This window comes from Olea europaea, chromosome 3 (genome assembly GCF_002742605.1).
Source record: "Olea europaea var. sylvestris chromosome 3, O_europaea_v1, whole genome shotgun sequence".
NCBI classification, from domain to species: domain Eukaryota; kingdom Viridiplantae; phylum Streptophyta; class Magnoliopsida; order Lamiales; family Oleaceae; genus Olea; species Olea europaea.
The window spans coordinates 2,500,052-2,519,179 of record NC_036239.1 but is presented as its reverse complement, the minus strand read 5'-3'; the positions used below and the strand labels follow the sequence as shown (position 1 = coordinate 2,519,179).

The following is a 19,128-nucleotide window of genomic DNA, read 5'->3' as shown; positions in this document are numbered from 1 at the left end:
TGAGAAAAACATGTCCAACATTAAAAATGTATGATTAAAATCAAGTTGATTTTGAGTAAGAATTTAATCGATTCATTTAGTTGAACCAAATAGAGTACTATTAGACTTTTTTCGACTACTTTTTCGTGAATCTTGATACAAACAATAGGGGTGATGATGCGCTTGCTGCTCTATCAAACTATTAGGAAAAATTCTATTTGGAAAATTAATAAACAAATAAATGCCATCTTTCTATGTTTAATTATTCAAATTAGGGTGTTCTACATTATATTTTACTGAATGAGTTCAATTTTTTGGCTCAACAGGCAAAGGCTATAATGCTTCTGGCAGGTGAAACTTCTACCTCAGCTCCTGTTGTGAAGAATGTACTTGCTTGATGCATCCAAAATGGAACTCTTATTTAAATCGAGAGTTAAAAAAAAAAAGTATTCAAGTAATCTGTCTCTAAGCGTTTAACTTTTAGCTAAGACGATTTCAATGTAAGACGTCTAGAAGGAAAATTGTAATTTCGTGTGCAGTTTGATGAAGAAAATTCCTCGCGTGCCTACCTCTCATGTACAACCTGAGGATGATTCTCGAGCTAAAGAAAAGGGATTGGTGTAAAACTATACAAATTTCGGTAACTCGGTTTGGTTTTTGTAATTATAGTCGTACTTTATTTTAAACCATTGTTACAATTCCCTTCAACATATAATAAACGGTAACGATATACAAGTTTTTTTTTTTTTTTTTTAATTCTACAAACCCTCTAATATTTAGCATGAGGTGAACAAAAATGTTTGACATTCATGCATGAAAATCCTTTTGATGTCCTTGATTATATATGTTTGCACATTGCTGAGAGCAAAGCTTTGGAGAAATCGAATGGTTATAGTCATATGATACCTAAATTTTAATGGAGTCTACTAAAATCTAAGTTAACGATATCTAAAATTTAATGAAATCTATTAAAATATGAGTTCGAGATACCTAGAATTTTATGGATTTTAAAATTCATCAACTCAATTATGATTTACTCATATAATAATATTGCACGTATTTCATTCTTGTCCAAAGTTGTACTCATATTTGTGGGTTCTACTATATATGTTGATAATAAATGACTAGTAGTTGTAGATTTTACGAAATATATGAATAAAAAGCATCTTTGATCAGTTTCAGTTATAATTTAAATTTTACCAAATGTAGTGACATAATCGTAAGTGGAAGTAGATGATTTGTTAAAAAATTGACTATTTTTTAAACAGTCTAATGATAGAATGATACGTTGTATTATATAAATGATTATGGCATTATAGTATGATTGTTCATTTTATATTAGTATGACTTAATGCTTAAACAATCTCTTTCAGTCCCATCTCTTGTAGCAATAACAAAACATGTAAAAGACTGAGAATTAAACATTTTCAGAATCATATGAATAAATTATCCATTTAAAATGTGCTTAAACTTAATTACAAAACGACGTTTTAAGATATGAATAAATTTGACATGTACGAGGATTGAACATTTCAAGAATCATATCTTTCTCTCACCAAAAGAAACCATTCTCTCTCATCTAACATAAAAGAGAACAGTGAGTTGTGTGATATATATTTGTGAATAAACAACTATATGATGCTCTGATTCCAATTTCTGAAATTAACCCAACATGAACTGAAAAGAAAACATAGGCCACTCTGAATTTTATCCATGCAAAACAAAAATATCAAATACGTTTAGACTTGTGGCACACATTAAAAGCTCCAAAGATGAATGGGGCTAAACGATTTGTCGAAATTGTAGGAAAATACATTGGTAGGGGAGCTTTCACCTTAGAAGGAAGCCTGAACGACGCAAAAGCGAGAATGCCGACTTAATAATGCAAATATTTGTGAGAATCCAATTCCCCGAAATCTGAGGGTTTCTCCGCGAAGTTTGTCCACATAAGGTTAGTCAAATTTTAAGATCAAGCCGAAAGATGTAGTCGCTGGATAACATATAAATATACCTGTGCTGCCCCCTTGATGATCCCAAAGGACGGAGTAGAGTAGGTTGTCCAAAGGTTGGTTATCAGTTCTTGATTGTACTCCTCTCTCTATATAGCAAGGCCATCAACAGCTAAACGTATGACCTATAAAATCGAAAAGTGCACTAAGAGTACCATCATATACTTCAGGTATCAGTTTTCTTTTCACCTGAGCTTTTGACTGGTTCGGCTTACACGTTGCCGATTTGTTCATCACGACCTTTAGTAGCTGGAAAAGTTAACGTCCCTTATTCTTTTTGTCAATATGATGAGTGATTTCATTAGTATTTGAGCATTAGGCTTAAAAATTGGTGTTAACAAAACGAGGCAGGATCGTTGTCCCAGCAGGTTTTACATTCCAAATACTTGGTTTGCTCATAAACATCTAGGTAAAAGACTGTTATTCACATTTTGGACTAAAATATAAAAATAAGGAGTCTTCGCCGTCACCCTAAATATCTCAGTCACACCACAAACTCAGCGACACCCAATACTGGGATTACTCCATTCGATCTAATTCTCACTGATTTCAAAATTGTTCACAGCAACAACAAATATATTTGCCAAGAGAGAACCTACAATTTCTGAATATTAGAACTAATGTTACATTGAAAAACCACACAAACGTGGTAATGTTTAATGAAGTCTACCTGTTGCCAATGACCAAGGTAAACAACCCTAAACAGTACAAGTTCTATCTTCCTTGCTTGGAAAGAGAACTGAATCAAAAGACATATTTCAGAAAATGACAATTGATGACTGAGGGATGACGCATCCGGGATATAAGATAACATAGGATCTAATGAGCTCGACTCATTTTCATTTTGGGCATGGCCTTCTTCATTTGGCGGGCACGATCTTTAGCCTCTTTCTTGCGAAGAGCTTCAGCACTTAGCTTTGCCTCGGCCTCTTCCAACTTCTTTCTCTGCTCGGCCTTCTTTTTCTGCAAGGCTTCATGCCTGGCGTTGTGAAGTTCCTTTTGAATCTCTTGAGCAACCTTTAATCTGGCTGTTTCAGTTTTAGATCGAGCCTGAGGTACACATGACAAAGTTTAGAAAACCATGAAGGATCGTAAAAATGCTGAAATGGTCAAGCTACATAGTTGTGCTCACATGTGAACTGAGCTTGTATCGACCAATTAAGTCAATGTAATAGGGGACAAGAGCAACCAATCGAGTCATGTCATCCATGTGATTACCATCGGGGAGAGCAAACTTGAACACCAGCATCTTCTTGTTTAAGCCCATGTATTTATCGGAAAAATGCATAGAGATGATCCCTAGTCCAAATTTCTCAAATGCCTTGTCACCAAAGACCTGCATGGGTTTCCGAGTAGTGAAAACAATGGCACACATTGATTGCCAAATATGAGAATATTATTATGCAAATATGTGATGCATTTGTTAAAAAATGGCGACCATTCCCACATGCATATTGAGTAAACTGCAATTTCATGATCCCATCGAGATTGCAACTCTGTCAGCAAACTATCTTTCACATAAGCTGAATACCGGAAGTGCAATTGTTTCTGTGCCAAGGATACAGCTACATGCTAATTCTATTCACTTCATTTTGCATCAGTCTAGACAGAGATAATAAGCCACTCCTCTGACAGGCCACAAGGGGGTTATTTAATCATCTATTAGTTGTTAAGGGGAAGGGTAATATGGGTATTTTCCAATAACACAAGGGTAGATGATAAGTACATTTTATGCGCTTATTCGGACTTCTATTTTTAATTAATTATATATAAATTGAACGATTATCTACTTAATTTGTATAATTATGTTAATTATAGGAAAATCATAGCTTGGAAACAATTTATATGAAAAAAGGCTATTTGGAGCTTAATTGGAGTTGATTTGAAGCAATTGAAGATAACCGGATTGCAAGAGATCAATTGTAAATATTAATGGAGCATTTAGGTAAAAATTCATAAGTTTCGGGAGTTAAATTCGACGTTTGAAAAGTTTGGAACCAAATTGCAAACTTTGACACTTGCATCGGGTCAATTATTAATGATTTTGGAATGAAGATGACTTAATTGCAAAATTAGAAGAAGAAGGAATGAAGTTACATGAGAAAATGAGTTGAATTGAAAAATGAAATTGTTTTCTTTTATTTCTTAAACTCTTTAGTAAAAATCAATTTAAGCTATTTGGTAGAAATCAAGTCGAACAAGGATTTTCCATAAATACATATCTTCGTCTAACAATTACAGGGGTACATTCAAGCCGAGACTTGGGATTCATTATACACATATTATTGAAGCCAAAATGGGGAAAAAAATCGAGGAATCAATCAACAAGCTAGGGTTTCAAGGATTTCATGAAAAGAGGCAGATTCTTGGTGCAAGATCTTCAACTTTTTCTCGTTTTTCCTTAATACCCAGCGATATACTTTAATTCTTTCTTGTATTTTTATTATCCCATAATGTGTAATTAAGTATTTAGTTAGGATAAATGATTAAAACCTACTTTTAAATCTTAATTTTAATTAAAAAGTTTTAAATCTCCAATTGGATTTATGGATTGTTTTTACTTCTAATCTTGACGTTTTGATTAATTGGCCACTAATTCATTGATTTCGTGAACAATAATTATGTACAGATGCGGATTATTTGTTTAGACCACGTAGTAAAAATTAGTAATTAGTATAAAGCGTAGAAATACTTATGCTAGTTATTGCGATCATTATTTGAATTCTCGGAACTTAAGTATGTTTAACTAAGATATATTCACGTAGAGATATGAAATTGATTAAGTTAAATAGACTCAATGAGATTGTGTGATCAATACTTTGATCCCAATTTTGATTTTCCGCTTCTGCTCTACTTCATCAAGTCTTATCCCCTTAGGTAAAACCACAGAGACAGATAATCTTTGTAAATTATTTTAATCCATGCAACTTTAGGTCAATTACCTCAATATTGAGATTCAAAAATCAGTGTTAATTTTAAGTCAATCTTCTTTTCGGAGAGAATTTTATAGGCCTTGCTCAAAAGAGCTTGCCTAAATAATTTGAGCTACTTCCTTAATGTCCATCTCACCTATAACCAATGTCCAATACATATCTTTTCCGACAATTGGTGCCTGCAATCTTGATTCTCTGCAGGTCCAAACGACGAGAAAGAAGAATTAAGAAATTTAGAATATTGCATTTTTGAGAATGCCTAAGGCCTCGAGTTTCTTTTCCAAAAACAATCATTTCAAGACTTCAAATTCCCTTACTCTAACAGTCTCATTTAATTCCTGCAAACTCCATTTACCCCAAAGCAATATAGGTCCATCCGCTTAAATGCAACACCAAAGCACTGTACACAATTCTTAAGGACCTTAAGTCTATTGGCATGAATGCAACTCTTACTAGAGACTTAACGTAGCATAGTCAGATGAACAGCTCAAAAATATAAAATACACATATGTACACACCGTAGTATTCTCCTTTATTTGTTAATCGTTCATTATTCCCGAATCCCATTGCTTTAATATACTGTAATTTCATATCCAGCTAGTTTAAACAGCTATATTTCCAATATCCAACCTAATATACTTATATGGTAAAGGCATATCAACACATATGAGAAGCAAAATACCTAAAACAAGAAACCAAAATCAAAATCCAAGCATTCAAAAGCAAAAAGGATATAAATACGCACATTGTAATATCAAAACCGGTCAACGCATACCTGATCAAGCACAGCATCAGTGATCAAATCCCCGGAAACCTCCTTAGATTCTGAGACCACCTGCAACTCCTCGGCCACCCACTTCCTCCCACTCGGAGGTGCCACTAGAGCTGAAAATCGCTGCAAGTCACCAGCCTCCTTCTGCATTGTTTTCGCCAATTTCTTCCTAGCTAATGCGAAAACTACCTGATCCATAGCATCATCGTTCATGTACACCTCAAATGTAATCTCATCCTTACACGGCACCACCATGTTGTACAACCTCGAAATCAAATCATGTCTACTCTTCAGCTCCATAGTTGCCAGCACTCCCGAGCAAAACCTCCTTCCGCTCGCATAAAACTTAAAAACATTCTGCCCCTCCTTCAACAACAATGGAGAGTCATCAGTCTCACCCACGCCCAACAAACTAAAGTTCTTATCGAAAATAGAATCCCTGGTAGCAAACTTGCTCGCCCACGCCAACGCCAAATTCTCGTTCTCTTTCTTCCCTGTAAAGTAATTGACTGTAAACATAATCAAGAACGAAACACATGCAATCTCCACATAATACGAAGTCAGCTTCCTTGGAACCACAACTTCCGGTTCTTCGGGTTTAGACAAACTCAGATCAGATTCCGATCCAGTGGCAGATTCCGTAATTACGGGAGTTTGAGGGGTTAAATGTTGAGGAACACCCTCGAATTCATCTTCATCCCAGTGATCAAAAGACGTAGAGGCAGACTTCTTACTCGGATTCGGATCCGGATCCGGATCCGATGATGGAGAATTAATTATGAAATGCGAATCGGAATCAGGAGGACCGTGGTGTGACTCAGACGTTGGTTGGGAAAGAGAAATGGGAGGTGGTGGTGTTGAGCGAAGAGGGGGATCAACGGCATCGTTTGATTCATCGAGGACGAAATCTTCATCTTCATCGGCGTCGAAGCCTTCAAAGTGGGATTGGGCGGTTGTGGGGGAGGCGGAGAGGATGTGAACAAGTAGGGAAAAGAGGGAGAGAATGGCAATTAGGTAAAGAAGAATGTCGCCCCTTGGGAGGAAGAGAGAGATTGGAGAGATGAGGAGAGATGATGAAGAAGAAGATCGTTTCGCCATTGTTGAATTCTTGATTGATTGATTAGTGTCAGTTTTTGAGGGTGACGCCTAAGAAAAAGTTAACTTCTCTTAAAGGTCACCAAACTTTCTATTTCTTTCAATTTGACCACATGACCTATATTTTTGTTTCAATATGATCGCCCTATTTACCATTCTCTTTCAATATAATCATTGTTGCCGGACTTATTACACAAACCTAACTTGTCTCAGTTAAAATTCGACTCTTCACGTTGTCACAACCCTAATAATCGAAGATGGTTATACTGGTGTTGGGACGAATCTCGTGATAAAAAATGAAGTTATTCATCAAAGGACGCGAAGACTATTGCACTTCTATTTGCATGAGAACTTAAGTTGTTTATAGGTGCTGTTGATTGTGATGTTATCCAAATATTTAAATTTAATTCTTCTAATGGCAACTAAATTTACATCCATATCTTCAATTTCTTATTGAAGTTTAGAATGTTAAGTTTTGGTCACTAAATTTAGGTTCATGTTTCCGATTACTCATTAAAATTTAAAATATCGAGTTTTAACTACTGAACTTTGAAAAATATTTTACATTACTCATTACATAACTCCCATCTCAAACCTCTAATGGAATTGGTAACGTGACTGACGGAATGCACACATGACACCCCATCACACAATTAAACTTTGAGATGGTCGAATTTTAGTCACTAAACTTTGAAAAATATTTTTTATTGCTCACTGAACTTTGAAGTGGTCAAATTTTGGCCACTGGATTTTGAAAAACGTTAAACTTTGGCCACTAAATTTTGAAAAACGTCTTTTATTACTCAATATAAATTTGGATTTAACTACACATCTATACAATAAAATATTTTACATGTAAACTCAATTTTTTTCCTAACTTTTTAATCATAGATTCTCTAAAAAATAACTATTTAAAAACTCGACCTCAAATTTTAGTTGCCATATTGAACCATCTCAAAGCTCAGTAACCAAAATTTGACCCCCTTACGAGTTTTTATCACAAAAATTTGAAAAATATCTTCTACGGCTCACAATAAATTTGAATTTAATTAAAATTTATTGTTAAAAACTGGGTGAGTATGGTCGAGTTTTTCATTTGTGTTTCGTTGTAAAATTAAAATATTATGATGAATGAATTAAATTTAAATATAACAATTGAGTATTCATTCCTAGTTGTATGGTTAATGCTTGCAAAGTTTGTGTAAAGGAAGTGACTATTATTTAATGAAAAGCACGATATATTTATCATAAAAATTAAATTAAAACCTAATTGTTTTAACAACGAATTTTAGCCCCCCGTTTGATGGTCATTATTTTTTTTTTTAAAGTGTTCTAAACTTAATGATTTTTTGAGAATATATGGTTAAAAAGTTTGAAAAAAATTTGAGTTTACGTGTAAAATATTTTATCGTACAGACATGTGGTTAAATCCAAATTTATATTGAGCAATAGAAGACATTTTTCAAAGTTTAGTGGCCAAAATTCGACCATCTCAAAGTTCATTGAGCAATAGAAGATATTTTTCAAGACATAGTAGCCAAAATTCGACCATCTCAAGGTTTAATGATGTGGCGGGGCGCCACATGTGCATTCCGTCAGCCATGTCACCAATTGCATTAGAAGTTTGATACGAAAGTTATGCTAGTGAGTAATATACGATATTTTTCACAGTTTAACAGTAAAAACTCGACATTTCAAATTTTAGTGAGCAATTAAAGATATAAACTTAAGTTCAATGAACAAAATTCGACATTTTAAACTTCAGTGAGCAATCAAAGATATAGACCTAAATTCAGTAATCATTTGAACAAATAACTTAGGGTCCATTTGATTGTAAAGATGGAATTGAATTGAATTGAAAATGAATTTCAGGGAATTGAATTACCTATAAATTATTTTTCTGGAAATTGAAAATTATTGTGTTTGATTTGTATAATTTTTCATGTGAAAAATATAGAAATAAAAGTGTTTTTTGTTGTTCGTTTGACTTTATTTTACATGAAAATTGTGAATTAAAGGGATAGATTTTACTCGTATTGGGGATTAAATTTGTTTCCATTGCCAAAAATTTTTTAAGAAATTCAAGAAAATTATCTTTCTTTTGGTATTCGTTTGGCTTTGTTTTACATAAAAATTGTCAATTAAAGAAAAAAATTTACAATAATTTTTAGAATTTGTTTTCATTGCCAAAAAAAATAAAAATTAATAATAATAATAATAATAATAATAATAATAATAATAATAATAATATTGCTACAGTATACTAGAAAATGAATTCTCACCATCATTTTCATCAAAAAGCTAGAATATGTGTAGGTGGCATCAAAACCAAGAAAAGGAATTCCATGGAAGATTTTGTGGTATCAAACATCAAAAAAGTGGAAAATGTTCAAATATTTTTCAAATTCCACGGAATTCGTTTCCTATCAAACATAGCCTTAATTATTTATGATTTCAATTTGAGTAATGTATTTGCTCTCAGTAGTAGTTTAATTATTATATATATTTTTAACGACGTCTCAATGAAATAGAGCGTAGCTCTTGTTGCTTTATGCCTAAAAATAACAAATAATGTCGCTTCATGCATAATTTTTGTTTGCTGCCGAGTTGATTTGTCCTTCGTTGATTGTATTCTTGTTTAGTATAAAGTGTTGACCCCAAAAATGTTGCCAACAGATACTGGACTTACCTGCGTACACGTGAGCCTAGTCCAACACGCTAGAACTAGTAGTAAAAAGGGACGTGGGAGCGACTCAAAGGTGCGGGACGAAAACGTTTGGAATCCGGCGAGATGTTTGCATAACGATTGTACAATAATTACCAATCGATGTTTGTAGAAAACGCGTATGAATTCATGTATGTTGCAAGAGAGTAAAATGTAAAGAATGTTGCATTTGTTCATGTGTTGAATTTTGCATTACCCTTGTGAGATATACATGGGGAGTATTTATAGTATTACAACTTAGATCATGGCCCTTGGTTGGGAGTACACGTGGCTTCATCTCGTAAGTTTACATGTCAAATTATAGGTATCACATTTGACTTCCTAACCTGCTACACATTTATTAGTCGACGGCTCCGCCATTACATTGACGAGACAAGACACTTGCATTCTATGATAGGTGTCCCATCAATCCATCAGGAAGGATCATTGTGTAAGACCGAATCTCTGGGATGGACTGTCGTTTAGAGCCTCAGGGCCTCGGATAGGATGGGGCCTTCGAGTGATGGGCCTCGGCTAGGAGACCACATTGCATATTCACTTCGGCGTCAACACTTGGGCCACATCATGGGCGTGGTTATAATAGGCTGGTCTACCTCTGTTGGCCTTAGATAAGATGGCACGTGGTTCGATATAAGTGGGTCATGGGCCCCAAGAGGTCGACCTGTGTCAACACATAACAATAGTCCCCCAAGTTCAAGTATAGTCATTTATGTAATGCGTGGACTTTTATTGTGGTGAAGCGTGTGAGGTAAGAATTGAAAGAATTTTTATACCTCAACTAACTGAAAGAATTTTTGTGCCTCAACTAATAGTCTCCCAAGTCCAAGTATAGATATTTATATCATGGTTGGAGTTGAAAGTGGTGGTGTCGCTGTGATTGGAAAAGGTGACGAAGAGGCCGAGGTTGTGAAGATATGGCAGAACTGCGAAGAAGCGAAAGAAAGCCGAGGCGGTGAGTGGATTGAACTACCCGAGGCTACGAAGATATGGTTGAATTGCGAAGAAGCAGAAAAGAGCTGAAGCGGTGAATAGATCGAACCTGCCAAGGCTGTGAAGATATGGCTGAACTACGAAGAAGCAGAAGAGAGCTAAGGCGGTGAGTGGATCGAACCAGCCAAGGCTGTGAAGATGTGGTTAAACTGCAAATAAGCAGGAGAAGAAGCTGAGGTGGTGAGTAGATCGAGCCTACCGAGGCTTGTGAAGAGTTATGATTGTCTTCGATGTTTGTGTCAATGATTTGATGTTTTGCGCGTGTTACCAAGAAGAGGTAGTCGAGCCGCTTCGACTTCCATGGCATGTACAGCTACTGCATTGAATGTGCAATGATGGCTACAACTGGGCCTTCTAAAAGGAGACACGTTTGAAGAGGCGCGTGAGGAACACGCTTGAATCTGAGGCGTAGATTTTAAAACTACTTGAATTCTACGCGTCAGATTTAACCGAGAATTGGAGGGCTGAGATTTATGGGCTGGGGTTCGACTTGGTTTCCTATAAAAGGCCAAAGACTTCTATTTTGAACCCTTCTTCACCGTTTGCTTTCTGTGTTTTATGCATTTCGTTGTTTTCGGCGTCCAAAGTCTTGCTCCAATTTCAAACTCCGGCATTTCACAGTTCCTCGTTTGTTATTCATTCCCGTAGGTATTTTTTGCAAGAATCATTTCTTTTGTGATCTTGTCGATTTTCCAATTTTTAATATGGAGTCCACTTCGAGTAGGGAATTGGTGACCATTGTTAGGTTGGGTGGGGGCTGTTCTGAGTAGGGACTCTGAGATGGAGTATTATGCAATGGCCGAAGAGCCTATAGATTATGAAAAAGAATGGGGGCTATTAGGATAGCATCAAACATGACCTTGAAGAAGTTGAAGGAAATTAGGGAGAAGTATTGCATCCCCTATTACGTGGAGATGTTAGTCCTCGAGACCCACGAAAGGGCTTGTTTTCCAAGGTACAGATGTATGGCTGTTAGTGAATACCTATTCAAAGCAGGTATGCCTCTTCCTCTGCACCCCTTCTTTAGGACTGTGCTTAGGAATTTTATGTTGTCACCGACCCATGTTCTGCCAAATGGGTGGAGCCAGCAAGTGGGGTTGTACTTCTTGTGGAAAAAAGTGTAGTTAGGGGAGGATACGCCTCTGCACGTCTTTCAGACCCTTTTTCAGCCTCGTGTCTTAGGTAAAGACAAGTCGAAGGGGTGGTATTATATCACACCCTGAGGGACTCACGCACCCTTCGTGGTAGGGCTACCTTCTTCCATCAAGTGATGGAAGAAGTCGTGGTTCTGGGTTTTAGAAAAATGGCAAGTAGTTGAAGGGGACAAGCTTGTGGCTTGCACAATACTGACCCAGTACTACGAAACTCGTGAGTGTCCAAGCTTGTGATGTTTATATTTTACTAAGTTTCTCAATTTTTTGCTAACTATTGCCACTTATTTTGCAGATTCAAGTACGAGGTTTGAGCTCAGCAAGGGGGAGTTCGAGGTTATAGAGGACATATATAAGCGGCCTTTGAAGTTTCGCTACTTTGACTACCTCATTGATTGAAGTCGATACTTTGTAGATTTCGAACTGATGGATTCCAAGGGTAAGAAACGCATCCACTTGATCAAATTCGTACATGATTGATATTCAGTGCTGACCTATTGTGTTTGCATATAAATTCAAGAGAAGAGAGTACCCTGTCCCAAACATGGCCTCAATTATGAGGGTAACCTCCACAGCGAGGGTGAGGCCTCTAAAGTCAAGCTCGGTGCGGAGAAGGAGGTCAGGGGCCTGTTGGAGAGGCTGTCCAAGGGTAGCAGCTCTAGGGGGTTCAAAGAAGAGATCCCCCATAATTCTGAGAAGGCAAAGGAGCCTCGAGGTAAAAAAAAAGGCCCCTGAGGACTCCACAAGAAGAGGAGGCTGGTTCACATCACCAGTTCTTCCGGGAAGTTCAAGACATGAGTGTCCCATTCAAACAAGGATGCCCCTCCTCAGCCGAAGCTGCTGGACTCTGCCATGAAGGCAATGAAAGTAGAAATGGTGAAGAAAGCTGAGGCTAAGGAGGCCGGGGAGGAGGCTGCTAGGAGGGCAGCAGAGGAGGAGGTGGCTAAGCAAAGGCCAGCCAGGACTCAAAGGAAGTCTTCCAAATATTTTGCGGGTTGTGATGAGGTGCTTGCGCCAGCTTTGTTGGATACGCTGCCCACTGAGGTCTGAGGTGCTATAGAGAGTTTTTACAAGTTCTAGACCGACAGGTGGCAGCTGCACGCCTCAAGTTGTGATGTAGTAGACCTCACCAAGGTCTTGGTGAGCCAAAGTATGGTGACCTTGGGCCTTGCACTTGAGTGCAGGGAAACACTCATCGACTTTCAGACGAGGAATAAGTCCTCCAAGGACAAGTTGGCCTCCACTGAGGAGGAACTGAAGAAAATAATCGCTGAGGCGGAGGAGATGAATGCCCAAAAGATTGAAGATGCGGTTAAGTTGGAATCCGCCTTGGCCCATATTGAGGCCTTGAAGAAAGAGGCGTACGAATCCCAATGTGAGGTGGCCTCTCTCACTAAAAAGGTGGAGATTTCTAATAATCACCAGAAGGTGACAGCTGAGGCCTTGGAGCAGGCTAATTTAGAGCTCACCGGGGCTAAGGATGCCCACAAATTTTTGGAAGGCCAAATAAAATGGCATGTCGACGAGCTGAAAAGGGTAAGGAAGGAGGCCCAGGTGGTGAGGGAGGAGGTAGTTAAGGATTACATTGCCAACTTCCACCTCACTGAGGAGTATCAGTGCTTCGGGTTGTATTAGAGGAACTTTGCCTACACTGAGGTGTTGGATAGGGCTGATGAGCTTTTCCCAAATGTCGACCTATTACAATCGAGGTTGGAGTTTGTTGATGAAGTTCCTCAGATGCCTACTGAGGAAGCAGTCGGTGATGAAATTGTCGAGGATAAGAAAGTATACACTTCTGAAACTCAAGCTGCTGAGGCACCTGTTGTCGAGGCACCGTCACCATCTGCTTGAGTAGCATAGTTTACTTTCAATTCATTCTGATGTACTGGCCTCAGGCCCCCTCTCGTAATATCATGTTCAATGTCAATGAAAATTAATGTTTTACAACATTATGTCTTTTAAATACTCAATGTCAATGAAAATCAATGAAAGTAAATGGACCTCGGTAAATGACCATGCATAAGTCTGAGTTAACAATCCAAACTTGACATCTTAACTTCCATTATTTGTAATAATCAGGCTTGAGGATAAGTTAATAATCAAGCGATATAAATGATGACTTAACGGGTTGCACTTCCATCACTTTGAGATAAACCACAATGTCCAAATTGTACTTAGGTTATTTGACTGGATCCTTCCATTTGAGTTCGAATTAGGAAGGTGAAACGATGGTGGATGAGATGTGCATGTTGAGGCTTCTCCTTTTGGCTTTTAGCCTCGCTAAATGGAGGCATGCGGAGTGAGCCTTGGAGTCCAGGCGAGGTGACCCCAGAGATGGAGATTAGTACCTCTCATCCTAGGCTCCTATGCTTCCCTACATGGTGGATGATGTAGTCATGTAGAGGCTTCTCCCTTTGACGTTCAGCCTCGTCAAAGGGAGGCATGTGGAGTAAGCCTCAGAGTTCGGGCGAGATGACCCCAGAGATAGGGATCAGTACTTCTCCTTTGAAGCTCCCATGCTTCCCTACCTGGTGGATGATACAGCCATGTAGAGACTTCTCTCTTTGACATTCAACTTCGCCAAAGGGAGGCATGTGGAGTGAGCTTTGGAGTTCAGGCGAGGTGACCCCAGATATGGTGATCAGCACCTCTCCTCCGAGGCTCCCACGCTTCCCTACATAGTGGATGGTGCAGCCATGTAGAGGCTTCTCCCTTTGACATTCAGCCTTACCAAAGGGAAGCATGTAGAGTGAGTCTCGGAGTTCAGGCGAGGTGACCCCAGAGATGGGGATCAGGACCTCTTCTCCGAGGCTCTCACGCTAAGAGTAGTATCTAAACTTTAATGGCATTTTATTGAAGCTAAAAATCCATTATATAAGTTGGGAAAGATCGTCCAGCGATGCAGTACAATCGTTGGTAGTAAATTCTAAGATGCTCAATGTTCCATGGACGAACCTGTGCCCTGCCATCCATGTCTTCAATTCTGTAGGTGCCGGGTCGGAGTTCTTCTTTGATTTTATAGGGACTTTCCCAGTTTGGACCTAAGGTACCTTCGCCAGGCCCTTTAGAGGAGATGAAGACTCTCCTAAGGACCAGGTATTTAATTCGAAAGGACCTCTTCTTCACCTTGGAGTTGAAATATTTAGTCATTTTCCTTTGGTAAGTAGCGAGCTTTAGTTGGGAGTCGTCTCTTCTTTCATCAATGAAGTCGAGCTCGAACCTCCGTACCTCGTCATTAGTTATTTCGCTGAAGTGTAGGCAATGCGGTGATGGTAGGCCGACCTCGACGGGGCTCATAGCTTCGGTCTCATAAGCCATGAGGAAAGGAGTTTCCCCCGTGAGAGTTCTGGATGTAGTTCGGATTGCCCAAAGCACTTGAGGTAACTCATCAACCCAGGCTCCTTTTGAGGCATCTAGTTTCCTTTTGAGGACATGTTTGATATTCTTGTTTACAGCCTCAACCTGGCTGTTAGCTTGAGAGTGATGAGGCATTGAGAAGTGCTTCTTGATTTCAAATTCTCTGCATAAGTTCCTGACCTTCTTATTGTCGAGCTGCCTTCCATTGTTTGAAATTATGGAGTGGGAAATTTCGAACCAACATATGATGTTCTTCCAAAAGAGTTTGAAGGTGTTTGCTTCTGTGATTTTTGCCAGCGGTTCGGTCTCAACCCACTTCGTGAAGTAATCAATGGCCTCCATGGCGAAGTTCGCGCCTCCTCTGCCCTTAGGTAAGGAACCTATCAGGTCCACGCCCTACTTGGAAAAGGGCCATGGGTTGGAGACGGCTGTTAACTCTTGTGACGGTTGTCTCTGAATGGGAGAGAATCGTTGGCACTTGTCACATAAGTGGTGGATGGAAGTGACGGCTCCTAACTCCTTCAGGGCTAGCCTACCCAAGACTTCGTGGTAAGCCGACCGACTGTCTACAATAAGGAATTCCATTAATGATATGATCCAGGAGTCGAGCCCGACGAAGGCAAGTGCGAGACGAGACCCGTTGATAGTCGATGGCGGACCAATGACGCGATCAAGGGCAAAGTAAGTGAAACAAGCAATAGGATTGCTCGTTCAAGAAACCATTGATGGAACCATGTTCGGGACTCGAAATAGAGCAACTTTCATGCTCGGGTTGAAAGTCGAATCAATTTGGATCAATTTGTTATTAAGCGACGAAAGCGAAGGCTGAAGACAACACCATGCGGCCGCACACATGCATACCGAAAATCAAAAGTCCAATTCCAGTTGAACCATGCGGCCGCACCAGCCAAAAAAATTGACGAATTTTCTAATTTTGGCCGAATTTCTTAGTTTCGATAGAATTCTTATGAAATCAAATTATTACCATAATTTGATGGTTTTTGACGTTTTTATTCATTAGTATAAATAGGAGATTACTTTTCATTGTAACAACTTTGAACTTTTGACTTTTGAATTAATATTATAGAGAGAGAAATTTATTCTTTCAATTTATTGTTCTTCTTGAACAATCTTGGAATTTATCAAGAATCAACTTCTTGTGGCGTTCTAATCAATCGGATTGTGGGTTCTTTCAATTGTAATCAAGGGGTTTTAGGTTTTTCGCTAATCTAGGGTTTCTTGATTCAATCCTTAGGGTTCAAAATCCAAAACCGGGTTAGTATTGGCGTTCTTGAGTTCCGCATCAATCTCGTTGTGAGTTTCGTAGTTTCCATTACTACGGGGTTCACATCAGTCGGTATCAGAGCTTTGGCTCCAATTTAATTAGGTTATATCCTTTGTTTTCTAAATTTTTTTAAATTCCCTGTGTTCTTGTATCCAGAATGTTTTCTTGATCTTTTGATCCAAAAGTTTCATAAAAAATCTTCAAATTTCGTTTCTGGGCTCAATTTTTGCCCGAATCAATTTTCGTTTTCTTTGTTGGTTTTGTTATTGATTTCTGGATCTAAAAAAAGAAAAATTTACTGTTCATCCGTACGGTACTGTTCATCAGTACAGTAAAAAAACTTGTTAAATATTATTGATCCGTCAAATACCAACTTTTATTATTCATTATCGTTTCTAAATTACTTGGACACATTAAATCATTCCATTCCTTCAATTCGAGTCAAGCTTTAAAATTTTTCTTTGAGTCCTTTGTTACAATTATTGAGTCACATCCGATTTGGAGAATTCTACACGAATTGATTGATTGATTGAGTTCATTGATTGTTCCTAGAGGCAATTATTGAAAGAATTGAGTGGTAAAAGGCAGAGATGTGAGCTTAATAGAGGGTAAAAGCCCTTGTGTGTTTCCGAGTGACTTTTGGTGAGGCAATAAAATAAAATTTTAGTGTTAGGATGTTAGAAAGGGCAGAATCAAACTCGAGCCGACAAGGCAATAATAGCAATGCAACGGAGGATTTAGTGCAAAGGTTTGAGAGGGCGTGTGGAGATGTGAGAGACAGGTTGGAGAAGCAGGAAGCTTGGATGAATAGATTAGATACATCGATGGCTAATCTTAGTCAGGGGCATCGAGTGGATGTATCCAATGCCAGAGGACCAGATAGATGGGAGCCTAGGAGGGAAAGGCGAGAGGAGTATGGATATGGGAGTGACATGGGCGAAGATGAATTTTACGGTGTTGAGATAGGAAGGATGAGGAATAGAGGCGGTAGGTTCGACAGACGGGGTCGGAATGATCGCGGGGAGGAGTTGGATGGAAACTTGGGAAATATAAAAATGACAGTTCCTTCATTCAAATGAATGAGTGATCCCGAGGCATACCTAGAGTGGGAAAGGAAGGTTGAAATGATCTTCGAGCGTTATAACTACTCGGAGGAGAAAAAGGTGAAGTTAGCAGTTTTGGAGTTCAGTGACTATGCAATTTCATGGTGGGATCAAGTGATTACTTCACGACGTAGGAGTGGAGGAAGACCAATTAGCACTTGGGAGGAATTGAAGTCATTGATGAGAAAGAGGTTTGTTCCTAGCCACTATTACCGAGAGATCCATCAAAAACTGCAAGGTCTATATCAAGGGTCGAAAAGTGTAGAGGACTATCATAAGGAGATGGAAATACTCATGATTAGGGCCAATGTGGCGGAGGATCGGGAAGCTACCATGGCACAATTCTTGAATAGGTTGAATAGGGAAATTTCCAATGTAGTGGAGTTGCAACATTATGTGGAGTTGGAAGACATGTTGCATGTGGCTATGAAGGTAGAGAGACAATTGAAGAGGAAAGGGGCAGGTAGGCAGCCGTTAGGAACTTCGAGTATTAATCCATCTTGGAAGCCAGTGTGGAACAACAACAACAAAGGTGATAAAGCTGTACCTAAAGGTAGGAATGAGTGGCAGAAATGGAAAGAAGAAAGTGCTAGCAAAACAGCACCCAAAATAGATTCACAACCATCAAGGAATCGAGACATCAAGTGTTTCAGATGCTTAGGGTCAGGGCACATTGCTTCTCAATGCCCAAATAAACGGGTAATGGTTTTGTTGGATAATGGAGAGGTGGTGAGTGAAAGTGAAGGTGAGTTTGAGGACATGCCTGCATTGGAGGATGTTGAAGAAGAAGAAAAATTGGAGTTTGCTGTTGGGGAATCGTTGGTGTTAAGGAGAGCTCTTAACACTCAAGTCAAAGTGGATAATTCGGAGCAGCAGCGAGAAAATATATTCCACACACGTTGTTGCGTCAACGATAAGGTATGTAGTATGATTATTGATGGTGGGAGTTGCACGAATGTAGCTAGTACAACTTTAGTTGAGAAATTAGGGCTAGCATTGTTAAGACACCCTAGGCCTTATAAGTTGCAATGGTTGAATGAAAGTGGGGAAGTTATGGTGAATAAAAGAGTTTTAATTAATTTCTCAATTGGGAGTTATAGTGACAAAGTAGTATGTGATGGGTGCCTATGCATGTGGGTCATATTTTGTTAGGAAGACTATAGCAATATGATAGAAGGGTCACACATGATGGATATAGAAATCGTTATAGCTTTGTCAAGGATGGGAAGACTATTACTCTTGCGCCATTAACACCGGCACAAGTGTATGGAGATCAAATCAAGCTGAAAAGTGAGGAAGACGAGAGAATAAGAGAGTCAAGAAAAAGGAGAGGCAATAGTGAAACCATCAATAAGAGAGAAAATAGTTAGGTGGCTGAGAGTGGAGAAAAGAGAGAGAAGCCACATGAGCGGAGAGAAAAAGAGTCAGTTGAGAGGAGAGAAAAAGAGTCAGCTGAGCGGAGAAAAAAAGCCAAAGGTTAACTTCTATGCAAAAGAGAGTGAGTTGAAAAAGGCTATGAACGATAATAGGCAAATCATATTGTTAGTATACAAGGAATCCCTACTCAATTTTGAGGATTCTAACACATCCCTCTCTAGTTTGGTTAAGTCATTATTGCAGGAGTTCGACGATGTGTTTCCTGGGGAGATGCCAAGTGGATTGCCACCAATCAGAGGCATCGAGCATCAGATTGACTTTGTACCCGGAGCTGTCATACCGAATCGACCAG

The 19,128-nt window shown here is 38.7% G+C and overlaps 1 protein-coding gene across 1 annotated transcript; it reads right to left on the bottom strand.

Moving 5' to 3' along the window:
* Positions 1-2,490: 2,490 nt before the first annotated feature.
* LOC111381848 (uncharacterized protein At5g49945-like) lies at positions 2,491-6,829 on the bottom strand. Its single transcript, XM_023005696.1, has 3 exons — positions 5,697-6,829; positions 3,121-3,324; positions 2,491-3,038 (listed from the first exon to the last, which is right to left on the bottom strand). Exons 1-3 carry the CDS (start codon positions 6,789-6,791, stop codon positions 2,808-2,810), a joined length of 1,530 nt encoding a protein of 509 aa, XP_022861464.1. The 5' UTR covers positions 6,792-6,829; the 3' UTR covers positions 2,491-2,807.
* Positions 6,830-19,128: the final 12,299 nt, after the last annotated feature.